A 14,110-nucleotide genomic window follows, 5' to 3' on the forward strand; every position below is an offset into this window, starting at 1 on the left:
AAAGGACTTGGCATCTAAAAATAGATTAAGACAACTTCTCTCAGTCTGCAAAAGCCTTCTGCATGTAGCATCCTCAAGTCCCTGTAAAGGGGAACTCACAAGAACAGCACAGGAGGTATTTCAGCTCTGCGTGAATTTCGCAGTCGGTGCCAGGCACATCTACTACTTACCGCATCAATGATAACCGAATGTGGAGTCCGGCCTGTAAAGACATAACCAAGTTTTTTTGCTCCTTTCACTAATGCCCCTTCATCTGCCAACACAAAAAAAAAAAAAAAAACACACATCAATTTATTCCAGTCTGTAGAAGAGACCTGCAAAGCCCATATTTAAATATACCACACTGCCAAAATAGAAGCCCCTTTTCCCATGTACTCCCCCACCTGTAGGGCTGCTAGAGTAGCTCTGCACACACTTCCACATGCACATTTTAGTCCCACGAAGGCCATGCAGTATCAACTACACAAACTTCATACTCAATCTGTATAAAACATCCTGTAACAACTGAAGCATTGAACTCTCTTGTTGTGGAGGAGCCATACTTTTCTACATGAAAAAGGGGATATACTTGTTCTGAAAGCAGGATCAAACCTGTGTTACCCTAAATTCCCACAACATGCATTTATTAATTTTCCTGCTGTAAAGCCACTAAATTCAGGTGCTGTAGAAATACTGCATTGTCTTCTGGAGACTGAGCTGGGCAGTGTCGTTAAGACACTCAAATAACAGAGCTGAAATCAGAGCCAGCACCTCTACCTCTAGTAGGCAGTTATACAGGCTCGTTAAGTAGCAAGTAGCACTGAGCACAACCATCATATAGGTGGATTTAGTGCCCAGCTCAAGCAACCCTGGTGTCCCTAAAGCTCCCTTAGTCTCCTCATGGCTCATCAACACTAAACAGAGCTGCCTTACACAGGTTCTTCACCCTATTCTTCAGGCACTCTTAAGAAATAAGAAACAACGCTGCTTCATCATCACAATTCTAGAAACATGCTCAGTAACAGAGATCAATCTGATGGGGAGCAGGGCCCTGCTGTTCTACATTTTGGCCTTGCCTACCTCCTTCAATACCTCGGTGCTACCTGAAAGAAGGAAGAAACAGGTGAAGGGCAGACCCAAACATGGCCAAGACTCTGCTCTTGGTTGTATTGTCTCATGTATCAGCACAGAGCAAGATGGAAACCTACTGTATCAATAAACACAGTTCGCACTCATGCTAAATAGAGCAAGTAACTGCTCATGCAGAAACAAATCAGTGCTTCCACAGATCAGCTCCACACACTGAAAGTTTCACTTCTGCTTTTCACCCCTGAAGAAAGGCCAGAGTAAAAGGTCTCATGAGCACAAAAGGGATCATAAGCCCAGCCTATGTCTACAAAAACATTATGGATTTGGCAGTTTCATAGGAAGCATTCAAAAGCAGCACGCACTGACGACATAAGATGACATCTACTGCTAGCATCATGGGGGACATCCTGCTTTCAAAATCAATGACCTTTACAGAGGTTTCCAGACATTCCTTCCATCTACCTGTAAGCCTTTACTCCTTCCCTCCCAAAAAAGAAAGCAACGACCAACCTGGAGAGGAGGCTTGGTAGATAATTTTATTTCCTTGTCTCTCAGGAACAACAGTATGACACACAGCCAGAAGAGTGAGGAACTCCTGTATGTGCACAGCTGTGGGCTAGACAGGACATCAAGAGAGTCAGGTTTAGTATTACACACAGACTGAAAAGCAGCTGTTCACTAACCTGAGAAGACCTCTTAGGTACCACAGACAGAAAAAAATTATTCTGTTCTCTATTTATAGTAGTCTTGGTCCCCAAGCATCAATGCATCAGCATCTAGCATTAATGAACTAGAATGCTAACGAAGACCTCACTGAAGTTGCAGAGAGCTGGGAAGCCAGAATATTTCCTCCCCCGCAAAATATCAAAGCGCCAGTTTTGTTGTACCCCGAGCTCATACAGGCGAAAGCGTCTGCCACAAGATGCTGGTGATAATCAAGTAACAGGAAATACTTCCTTGGTAGCTTCCACAGCTTTCAACAGATTGACAGTAACCACACCAGAATTAAGCTCATCACAACTGCGCCCTTGGTGATGAACACCAAGAGCTGACAGCAGCTGATTAACCAGTAGAAGGCAACATCATGTGCTCTTACACAGGAATAGATCATCCAGCTAAGCAGAAATGTTGTCAACAGTCCCTACACATTCAGCATCATGAGAACACACAACAGAAAACACTGTTCCCAGACTGCATAGTCACCAGCCATCCCAAAGTGCTTACAGACACCACGTCTGCAGCTCAGCGAAGATGCCATGGCACTTAAATCACAGGCCTCTTCTGACCAGCCAGTTTTGGCCCCTGTAGCTGTAGTGACTTGAAATGGAGCCCCCCATCTCCTTCTTCCCTCCCACTCCTGCCTCTGGCATGGCATTTCCCATCTCCTAGCAGTCAGGAATGGTACTCAGCTGCCCAGCTCACAACCTGACCCAGTAACTTGATCTGCAGTCCATACAGACCTTTAAGGCACGTGGGTGAAACACCTGAAGTGAACACATGGGACCCTTCACCAACTCCACTGCATCCCTAACATCCACAGCTGGTAGCACCAATACCTTACGTCACAGTAACTGTTTGCTCAGTGACCAAATCCAACGTGAACTTAACAGTTCCACCTTGGTAGAATAACTTAGCAGACTTTGTGAACTCACAGAATTTTTGCATATGAAAATATCATCTAGTTTCCCAAGTTTTCGTTATCATAGCGTATTTTACATACATTATCTTAACAGAGCCACTACCAAATCAAGATCATTACAGGAGCTGTTAGCACAAGGTTGGGCCCAAACCCCTCTACTGTAGTATTAAAATCAAGATCAGATGGAGAAGAAACCTACAAGATGCTAGGAAAACAGGATCCAAGTTTTTTTAAACAGTTAATTAACAGATGATTCTGCATTATTTATTCTGCTAGTGTACACCAGAATGTTTCACAACAGAAAAAAGGCTACCACATTCAAATGAAACTTCCAAATGAAAAGTATGTACCACCAAATATTTTCTGATAGAAGACTTGTATGTGTTTTTCTAACAGTATATGCAGTACTACTATCTGAAACGCAGCACAGTTATTTTATAAAGCCCTTTTATCACAGAGAATTGAGACATTAGAGTCCTCCATTTCCCACTTAGAGGGTCACTTAAAATGCAGCTTCTCACAATTAGGTCAGCAGCATTCACAACTGGCTCTCAGGCATCTTAATGGTTTTCTCCCCAAACCAAGCAATATGACAAAAAAACTCAAAGTTTTATTCTATCGGGTCCTATTTCTGGGACAAGACGAAGAATAGGGAAGAGTTGTTGAGATCCTGCTTGTTTTTGCAGTATGGCACACACAGCCTACATACATGCACAACAGGAAGATGCACTGACAATAGCAAGGTTTAGTTAGTAGCAAGTAAATTACTATGAAAGCCACAAAATGTCATCTGGTAAATACTGTGTTAACATGTAAACAAGAAGTAAGCATATTGGAAAAAAGTGCAACAAAAAGACTCAAGATCCAACCCTCATTCTTGCTTTACTTGATGTACTTTGTCACCAATACTTGAAAAACTGTTTCACACAGGACCTTTATCTTTGCACACTGAAACTTCTGAATTGTATGGTCACATGCCACTAAAGTAACTACAGTTGTAGCTTTTGACATGCTGGAGTGCAGAGGCTGTGTTCCAGAAAATGAACAGATGGAATATAATCAGAGAGACTAGCGTGTGGTAAGTTGAGTCCACAGCAAATTACTGGTCAGGAGGTTAACACTGCTCCATTATTTCCAGTGAAAGCAATGAAAGTTTTATCTCTATCTCAAAATGCACAGCCTGCCAGATTCTCATTTCAGCACCCGCTGCCGCAGACCTTTGATGTCCTTCCCACCCTTCTATCACCTAGCCCCTTACATGTTTTCACAGTCCGTGTTCTATCAGCTGGAAACAACCTGTCTCTGGTAATGTCATAGATTTTAATCCTTCTTATGTATATACTTCTGCTTTCAACAAATTACACTGCTGGCTTAGCATTTTCACAGCTCGCAATGTATTACATGGTGATCTTCCAATTCTATAGCAAGAGATCACCAGAGGCCCAGCTTATCACATCAGCTCCTCCACACAGCTGTCATTTGTTTCCTTTTTATATTGTTCCAGCACTGACACAGCATTTGTTGCACTGGCATAAATCAGGATAGAGCACTCAAATTCCTACTTCAGAGCTGCGAACAGAGAATCCATTAATAGCTGCTGTGGTAACACATCCCTTGTACCATGCCAGGTTTAACCCCAGCATAAGACAGAAGTCTCACAGGTTAACTGATTCTCCCTTATTACTTAGTTTCTTCTATTAAAGCAAGTCTGCCATTTTAGTACTGCAATTCTTACTGATGGTCTCAAAGACATTCCTTGTCTGTCCATTTGCTAAGCTCAGCTCTATTTCTTCCCACCCCAATTTTTCCTTCTCCATTTATCTATAGCAGGAATAAATTATGCATATTTTAGTCTCTTGTTTATCTGTCCACAGGTAGCTCTCATTTCAAGTGCCTTCTCCCCCCATTTTTTTCTCCCTGTGTGTTAACAGTTCTGTGAAAGCTATTGCTTCTCTTCCTCTACATCTTCTCCAAAGATCCATGAAACACTTGGTGTACAACCATCTACACCAGCAATACGACCCACTGGCTATACTTACAAGCCAAGAACTACATACACATTGAGACAGCCTCATATTTATTTCTGGAAGCAGTTTCTCGATTATCTACACTGAAAGCAAAGTTTTCCTATCTAGGAGGCACAGCACTGTCCATTACGAAGCAGGGTATAGAACACTGGTCAGGAAACTGTATCACGAGTTTTCATCCTTTCATGTGCTCCCTTATTCAGAGGGAACAAAACACTGAGTCGGAACTCTTTTTTGGAGAGTGAGCTGCGCTCTGCAGAGCTACATGTCTGCACATTTGTCACACGTGTCCTTATCTGGGCCTCCTCACCCTGAAGACAGAAACTGCATTTATCTAGCCAACTGTTCATAGCCTGTTAAAATTACAAAGGAAGCTGCATATAAAGTTTATTATTAATCTCTCCTCCTACTTGTAGGAGCATCAGATCAGTCCCTCCATTCACAATATTTCCAGATGAGCAGGACTGACAGGTTTTTGAACAAATGGCCTAGAAATAGCCAGCGGGATAAAGGCATAGTCTAACAACCTGAGCTTACTAGTTTGCATAAATGTGGCACATTCTGCCAAGGACAGCTAGTAAAACACTTACCTAGTTCATTACCGGGGAGAATTGACTCATCTTAAAAACATGTGAACTTCCTACTGTCTCGTTCATTAAAAATCCTGAGGAACAGTGTGAGGATCTAGCCACGTTGGGCATCTCTAGAACAGTGAAGCTAGCACGGCTGGAGGGGATGAGGGTATTTCAGGCACAGACACAAAGCAAATATTAAACAGCATTTGAGTATCAGAGTTAAAAGCAAGTTTAACTTGTCCAAAGCCACTAAAATATGACTTAAAGACACTACCTTGTCCTCGAGCAGAAGAGAAGCACCAAAGTCCTATGTACAATAAGGGCAAAAGCAGAAAATAGGTATTTCTCAAACTGTAACCATTTGTCAGCTGTAAAATGGTATGTTTTGACAGTTTTCAGGCAACAGTTACTTTCTGAACTAAAGCCCCTCAGAGGTTCTCACCACCTGAATGTATTTTCCCCTACTATACTTGAAATTTCAGTTTTTCTTTCCAGCAGTGATATGCTTTTTTTGTTCTGCTTTCTGAAGGAATTAAGAATCAGCTGATGGTAGTAGTCATTTCAAAGCCGGATGGGATAAGAGGCTCAGTTCCCACACACTTTATGAAAATAAGCAGACATGTTGGAGATATAAATGAACATTTTTGCTAAGGTAAAGGCTCAACATGAGCACAACAGTTATCTGTTCTGCCTGGCCAGCTGCTTAACTAGTCATCACACATACTCACTGAATCAGCTCATACATCTGTAGCCATACAACATTCTTGCTGCTTCTTGCCCAACTGGTAACTTGTGGGCCACAGAGAGTCTATATGCAGATTGGACTTAGTAGAGGAAGTTTGGAAAGAATCCAAGGAGACAGAAGTCTAGGATGAGATCCAAGTTTATTAGTTCCTTCACTTCTTGACCTCCATCTCTGCACTCATAACAGGATAAAAAATAACCCCACAAACAGGCTTGCATCTCCATGATGAGTACATTCACAGTGTATGTGCAACTTGGAAGCACTGAGACAAAGACCTTCTAGCATATTCACCAAATTTACTTCTAAATTTTTACAATAAGAAAAGGTAAGTTATTTCCAAGAGGAGTTTACACCATTTTCCCTATAGAAACAAGCCAGCATCATACTCTTGGCACTGCTACACAGTTCATCCAACAGAAGCTGTTACAAAGAAAAAGCATAGGCAGACAAATCTAGGCACTTTCTTCCACATTAATATCACAGAGGAGCCAAGAGAAACCTCCACATGTTTTCAAGACAAGTTATTTTTCCTTGGAACACTTCCTGTGGGATAATAATTCTTTCACTGTTATTCAAGAGTGAACTTGGCCATCAGTCAGTCCATACACACCAATGGCCCAGAAGAGCTATGAAATTTAGAGGCAATGCAGGATGCTAAAAATCTTCCTAGCAGATGGAAAACAGTCTCATGAGGACAAGTACATTATTTTTTATTTTCAACCTGGAAAGAATATTACTTGGCACTGAGACAGCTCTGAACTAACACTTGTGAATTGATTGAAAAAAAAAAAAAAAAATCAAGACCAGAGGAATAAGCACTTATTGAGTGTTGGTTAGGGATAGCACGCTGACAACTTCAGCTGCAAAAGGGCAAATGTTGCAAATGAATTCATTGCCCAGCTGAGTACAGCACCATCTGACCCCACAATGCAGCTTGTGCTAGAACACTTCAGTTTTATCACCTCAGTTCACTAAATGACTAGAGATTGTCAGACATCTGTAAATTGCATTTGCAGTTATCTACTAGCTATGAAAACGAAGACACTAAGGAGTTTTAGGTAGAAGGAAGCGGTTCATGCACCTTAACAGGTGACCTAACGCAAAAACCTAATGGGCTAGAAACATGTGATTCTTCCCTCTCTCACTACCCTGGAATCCTCCTTCCCTCTCACATCACCCTGGAATCCAGTCCTCGTCTCACTGATGCCATTTGACAAGTGGATCTGAACTTCCTAAGCAAACTGCCACATGTAGTCCTCGCATGCCTGTGCCTTGGCTACATCAGCACTTGTCAGCGGGTGGCACCCATCCCTCCAGTACAATCAGGCTCCAAAAGATATCTTTGGCCTACATGAGGTACATTGAGTCTTATAACCCAGAACTTTCCCCACTGATTGTCTAAAGGAGGAGTTCACACAGTGTGCTCAGCCCAATAGTCAGTTGTGCCATGACAACAGTATTTATCTGTTCATGTTGCCAGGCAAAAGGAAACTTGATACGTATGGGTTCAGCATGTCAAGAACAAAGACTTCTGAGCTGTCTAGACTAAGTGACATTTAGTGAAACTATCAAAATATTTTATTTGCCTGCTACAACAGCAAATATTCCTCCTATCTCCCAAGCAGAAGCTCTACCCAGAGAGGATCAAAGAATTAGAGATATCCCAAAGTTAAGGGAGCAATTCAAGGCTACATGAGAAACTCCATCTCACAGCCCATTTGATATATGTCCCTTCTAAGCCTAAGTCTATTAGAATATACCAAAGCACTTTACTGTATAAATGCCTAAAACAATGGCCAGTGAGGAAGAGCCAAAACACACCTCCTAAGTAGCCTGCACCTAAACCAGTAGCCTTCCAATCATAATGGGGTACCTGGAGTCAGCAGCTGTCATAAGCCACAGTTGCAGCCATAGGTAAACAAACAACACAAAGGAACAGGAAGCAACCCAAATCTTGGCTGCAAGTGACATGCAGTAGGAAGCCCTTCCAATGCAGATGATTATAAAAGCCACACAGGAAAGGAGTGCATTGTCCTGGCAGGGACACCATCCTGAAGGTTAGAGCACAGGAGCCATCTTCAGGTTCTATCCCTCTGAGGAATATGTAGTGACATATAAAGTAATTAAATATTCCCTCAGGCATTTACACCACGCTGCATTTCAACTTCAGTAGTGTAAAGCAAAACAGAAAGCAAAGCTTTGCCACACACAAACAGCATGTTGTAACTGTATTTTAGATGTTCTTACTAAACCAGCCCAATTACAATCATTATACCGCCTGAGAACAATCACCTAATTGAGTTGGACATCTGAGTTGGTGCTTGCCAATGCCAAGATCTCCTACTGCAAGACAGCTTCTGCTGAACAGAAGGGTCATGTTTTTCTCAAGTGCCTTAAACTGCCTGGTGTCCAGTCAGACACTTCATTGCTGCACGGTTTCTGAATAAGCAATTAACTGACACTCTCCTAAGGACCAGGACCCTTTAGAACACAACTAGTTAGGCCAAGATGCCTGATCACTAAGCCTCGGGCTAAGCTTGCTTGCAATTAAGTCCCATTTCTTACACCCTTTACAAAATTGGAATTCCCAACATCTGCAGTGTTTAAAACAGGTCTCACTAGAACCACCTTGTAATGCTCTGGATTACTGTTAAAAATGGTATTTTCACAGTATGGATGTTGGAATACTCCAAGTAGTTTTATTTTTTAAAGATCTACAGTTTCTACCATCGTTTACTACAACGATGCTGTCTTTCACACACAGCAACATATATGAAGCTGTTTTATAGCTAGCTGGTATCCATATCGATGTTGTTTCTCTAATTCAGTAGCAAGACAAGTGGACAGAAAGGGGTTGGGAGCCCTATTTTATTTTCTTTTTCCCCCACTCTGCTTGTGTAATACACCCACAGAGAAGACTTGATCACACAAGTGAATTTGTTTAGCACTCAATTCCAGAGAAGCCTAGAATAGGGTGTTTAAGAGATATGAAATTCGAAGTGCAGACTTACATGGTCATTTTCTATGTTTTGCAGCAGTCTTGGGTCATCAAATTCACATGATTCACTGGTGGAAGGAGGTAGCTGGCTGCAGAGCAAGACAAACACATTCAAACATAACAGTGGCAACATTTCCAAACTTACTACTGGAACTATTTTGGGGGGAAACAAAGGGAAAAACAAAAGTAAGATTCCACTGTTCTGGACAGTATTGTGAAAAGATCGTACAAATAATGCACAAAACACTAAAAATGAGCAATAATTTCTTCAGAACACCAGCAAGAAATGCAAAATGGCTATTCTTAAAATTGTATTTGAGAAGATTCAATTGTCATCACACTTTCTGGGTCAGATGTAGCAGAAGCAGCTTTTAACTGTACTACAAATACAATGATTTCAAGGTGATTTCTTGTTAAGATAACTTGCTTTTAAGATAGGTCAAATATCACTATCCCTAAGCTCCCTCTCTAGGTCAGCGAGTTCTGCTTCAAGTCGATCTCTGGAGGATTTTAAAGCTTGAGTACTCCAAATTAGTACTTGGAAGAAACTATTCCACATAACTGACTAGAAAAGAAGCCTACAAGGAGAGAAAAGATAACAACAAAGGAAACAGCAGCTTACTGGAAGAAAAAGAGGCATCCATAGAAATTATCTCAGCCTAAGTAGCAACATACAATCATATCCTATCACCTTCCAAAAAGGTGATCATAAAAATGAGACTGACCAGCGGAGAAGCCTAACTTAGTTCAAAGTGGGTAACAGCATTCAGTGTCCACCTGCTTCCTGGGTGGGAACTCAGGTACGTTTGTCAAAGCCACATCAGCCCTCTCTGGCTCTTCCCCCCTTCCTGTTCATGTGAAGATGCTACCATGACACTTGTGTAACCCTTAAAGGTTTTCGCTCCTTTCTGTAGAAGGGACAGACCCATCACCTCTATTCATGAAATCTCTGCATAGAGGAATGATTCTCTTAACATGAGACACCTCTTTCCAGGTTTAGTTATTAAAACATAGCATTTTAGTAAAGAAATTCCTTTCTTCTCCTTGTCAGGTTTGAATTTAGCTATTGCAAAGAATAACGTTCTGTCTCTAGGTGGAGGTAAGGGTTACTGTAAAGAAGGTTACTCAGCTTGTAACTTGACTGACTGCAATTATAAATAAAGACTACATTAGCACACATCCAAGCCACCCCAGCCACTGCCTATCCCTCACCATCTCTCTCTGTGTAAGAGAAGATCCATCACCACCCACCAGCTCTGCATCAGGCTCCTGCTGGAAAAAGCATTTCACTCAAACACGTTGCTCCCTTGGGCTTCTTCCAGTCCCAAATTGGAAAGCAGTCTTTATATAAATTGTCCCCACTCTGCTATACAGAACACAAACATCTTAGAATATAATATATTCACCTGAAGTCTTCTGATGAGCGCTCTCTTTCCAGCTCAGGAAAGTGACTGAAGGATAAAAAAACAAAAACAAAATATTTATTCTACTTAGCAAACCAAAAAAGTAGATGGAAGGCAAAAATCAGTGAGTCAGAGACACATATGCAGGAGCCGTGGGTTCAGCTGTCCATACATTCGAACCAAGTTTTCTGCCTTTTGTTATATCTAATCTAGCTATCGTGAAATTCAAAGGTTAACTTGCAGAGATCTTAAGACCACCCATTTAAAACTAAACTAAGACAAAGATTAAGTATTCAAGACTCAAACGGCCAAGTGCTATGAAATACTGGCATGACTCAAAGGAATCCTTTTGACAGAAACAGAATAAAAACACTAAGTGGGTATTCCTGCAGTGCAAGGAATTTTTAACTCTACAACTACAATTACAGCTAGATGATTGTAATGAAATCCTGGTTCATCTGAAGAAGTCACAGAAACGTCACTAAAAATTGCTGCCCTTGGGCTGCATCTCCTACCCTCCGGAAACGCCAGAGATTTTTTAGCACTTCCTAAATCATAATCAGATAAAAATTAGGAAGCAAGTTTTCTTTACAGATTAGCATTCCATAGTTTGTGTTGCAGGACATGAAAATGAAAGCTATTAACTAAGGCCACAAAACATACTAAAAGACAAGTTGAAGAACAGAATATTCTAATCCTGATATAGAAGTATACAGCATTAATCAGCACATATTAAGCTACAGAGTTTTTAAAAAAGTTCTACCTACCCATATGTCACTCCAGCAATACTACATTTCTTGAAGTTCATGATATTGCATGTTAGAGTACCTGTTTTATCAGAAAACAGGTATTTTACCTGGAAGGAAAAAAACTTGCAATGTAAAAAGCTATTTTCCACCTCAAGTTTTTCAGTAACAAGAAAATACTGGGAGACATATGGCTCAAATGTCACACTGTTAGCCCATGCAGGCTTATTACAGTTCGGTTTAGTTTTACCAAAGCTACAGGAAAATAATCAGGAAAGTTAGTTCATGGCATTATTTCTCCTTTAATCACTAAATGCAGAAAGGCTCAAAGAATGAGTATCAATTGCCAAGGCCCCCCCCAGTGTGGTCAATACAGATGTACTTGCTTGTGCTAGCTGAACATGCCCCAAATCTTTCACCTGTACTAATGTCAAACAGCATGACAGGCAATTGACTCATAAGACTGTTGAAGAATCATTAGAATTTAATACAATGAAGAAATTCTGTGTCCCAAAGATTACCAGAAATTTGTTTGGGATTTTTCCCCATAAACAGTACTGTGCAAGAAATATCCTAAAGTAAGTCCAAGTGGTGTTCTGCAGGCAAATATAAGCTGCTTTTTCTGGTATCCAGTCATGAGCAGTTCCAAAGTGTAAGATACATAGCCACAGTGAGCACTATCCAAGCTAATAATCCATTAACGGAACAGTGACTTCCAGCTAGAATTTGGAGATGACTCCAACATAGCAACACAGCTTCTGGAAGCATTAGCAGACTCAAGTTTCCCGCTTTCAGTAAGCCACAACTAACCAAAATTAATTGAAAGCTAAATTCCACACTGGTTCACTTCTGTACCAGGTGAGGTTTTAAACCAGCAACAGGTAGGCAGAAGACAGTGCTAACATAGGAGTTAGCCAATTCAAAAAACAGAATATTTTGCCTATAGTTGCAAACTGCTTTCCTCTATTTGCAATTCATGTCAGGACCGTGCACTAAACTACCAGTTAAGTGATCCTTTACTGTGCACTACACTGTTTTGGAAGACAGCATTGGAAACGGAACCTGTGCAAGTTTCAAGTTGAAGTTGGTATGCAAGCACCCGAGGGACTTCAAATCATTAATAACTCTAACATGTAAGTTCTAAAATGCACCTGTGAACAAGTAATTCAACTAATGAAACCGAAAGCTCTGTCTAGTTACCTGGAAACACTCATAAGCCATTTCTGAAAACAACATACGGGTCAAAAACATACATTACGTCACCTAACAGTTTACTTTGGACAACAACACTGCTATAAATTTGGAGATTGATAACTTCACATCAAAGCAATATTAATACAAACAAAATTTTAACAATCCTAAGGAAAAGGCCAGTTGGATTAAGCAGGAAAATACTGACTTCCTCATGAATTGTGTTTTACATACATAAACATTGTTTCGAACGCTAAAGTCACACAAATTATGAAGTTCGTTTGGTCAAGCAGCAAGAACACAGGTTGAGGCTGTTGGCTTGTTCTCCAGCCAAGCTTAGTCTTTTACATTCTGTTCCAGTACAGTCATAACCACAGAGCATCTCTCCGATCCCCTTGAGTAGAAAAGTGACTTTAGAATTAACGTAAGAAATAAAGATTCAATTGCTGTGCTTAAAACTACCTACATGACCTCAAATTTAATCCTGTGATCTCTCATTGTTTCACTTGTAAGACTTGAACTAATGAAAGTAAAGATGTCCTATTAACCTGAGCCACAGAACAACAGAATAAAGCAGATTTGTACAACATGCTCTCAAACCTGTCTTCCCAGAACACCTCACAAATGTGACATTTAAGAACATGTTGTCTTACCTGCCCAAGTTCCTCATTCAGGTTTGAGGTTCTGGCCATTGCAGGTGTATCTGTTTCAGGGTAATACATATCTATGTCCTGAAATGAGAACAAAGTTAGACCTGTGCTATGCAAATTAAACACTGAAGCCTCCAGTCTTCTTTTAGTCACTTTCAACTCTGCTTTGTTGACTGAACTCCATTGGTGGAGGTTCTGAAGGCTTGAGGGACAAATACCAGGCTGAATGGACACTCCTCCTTTCCAAAGTACACCTCCATAGTACATGTCCATGAGAAGCCAGATTCACCTAACCATAACCAGTTTTCTTCATTGCATCTCTAGTTTAATGATTTAGTACAGTAGGAAGAAGTTCTAACTGGCTGATCGTAGCTCTTCAGTTACAATGATTAAATTTACTCTAGCCATATCCGTGACTGAAGAGACAATTTAAGTGACTCTCTACTATATTTAATTGGGAGAGTAAACAAAGAAGCTGCTACATGAACCAAAGCAATTTCTCCAATAAGCTAGTTAAGCATCTCCAATACATTATAAGCAGCTCAGAAAACAGACACATTAGACATTATTTACTTGTATTTTAGAGGAACAACTACAACTTTACTTTAAGTCCAAGGATTAATGCATACCAAGACAAAGTATTTCTCTTGGTTTTGTTCAGCTTAAGAGACATCACTACAGTATTTTTGGTCCACAACTGAAGAAAACACACTTTCAAGTCAAAGCTTGCCTGAACAGAGGGATCACTTCTGTTATGTGCAGCACCAACTTTTCTTACAGAAATACTATGATTAGTATCAAAAGTGACCTTAAGGCCAACCTCAGGATTTAAAAAGAACACCACCAAAAAAAGGAACAAAAACATGCCCCCAACCCATCTAGTCTTTCCCTCTGCTGTGGCTGAGAGAAGCTAAGGTACATGAGTTTTCAGAAGTTATTTACTGAGTATGAGTAAGCTAAGAGAACACCTTCAACCAAAAGAGCTGAGCCTCTTTCTCATCCTGAAAGCCTAAAATATACAAGAGTGATCATGTACACAGGCGATCTTCCTGAAACTAAATCTTTTAT

At 40.7% G+C, this 14,110-nt stretch overlaps 1 protein-coding gene across 7 annotated transcripts in view; it reads right to left on the minus strand.

The window, feature by feature from the left end:
- Positions 1–14,110, minus strand: part of ATP8A2 (ATPase phospholipid transporting 8A2) — a 344,378-nt gene that overhangs the window by 260,342 nt on the left and 69,926 nt on the right. For all 7 annotated transcript variants that reach the window (XR_006165293.1, XM_042792247.1, XM_042792248.1 and 4 more), the window contains 6 exons: positions 13,046–13,123; positions 11,223–11,311; positions 10,459–10,503; positions 9,066–9,141; positions 1,579–1,684; positions 171–253 (listed from right to left, as the gene is read on the minus strand). Coding sequence is in view for 6 of the 7 variants with exons in the window: in XM_042792247.1 (XP_042648181.1) it covers positions 171–253; positions 1,579–1,684; positions 9,066–9,141; positions 10,459–10,503; positions 11,223–11,311; positions 13,046–13,123 (477 nt within the window). In the remaining variant the exon portion in view is untranslated. The remainder of the gene's footprint in view (positions 1–170; positions 254–1,578; positions 1,685–9,065; positions 9,142–10,458; positions 10,504–11,222; positions 11,312–13,045; positions 13,124–14,110) is intronic.

Source organism: Tyto alba, unplaced genomic scaffold (genome assembly GCF_018691265.1).
Source record: "Tyto alba isolate M040663 unplaced genomic scaffold, T.alba_DEE_v4.0 Super-Scaffold_2, whole genome shotgun sequence".
NCBI classification, from domain to species: Eukaryota; Metazoa; Chordata; class Aves; order Strigiformes; family Tytonidae; genus Tyto; species Tyto alba.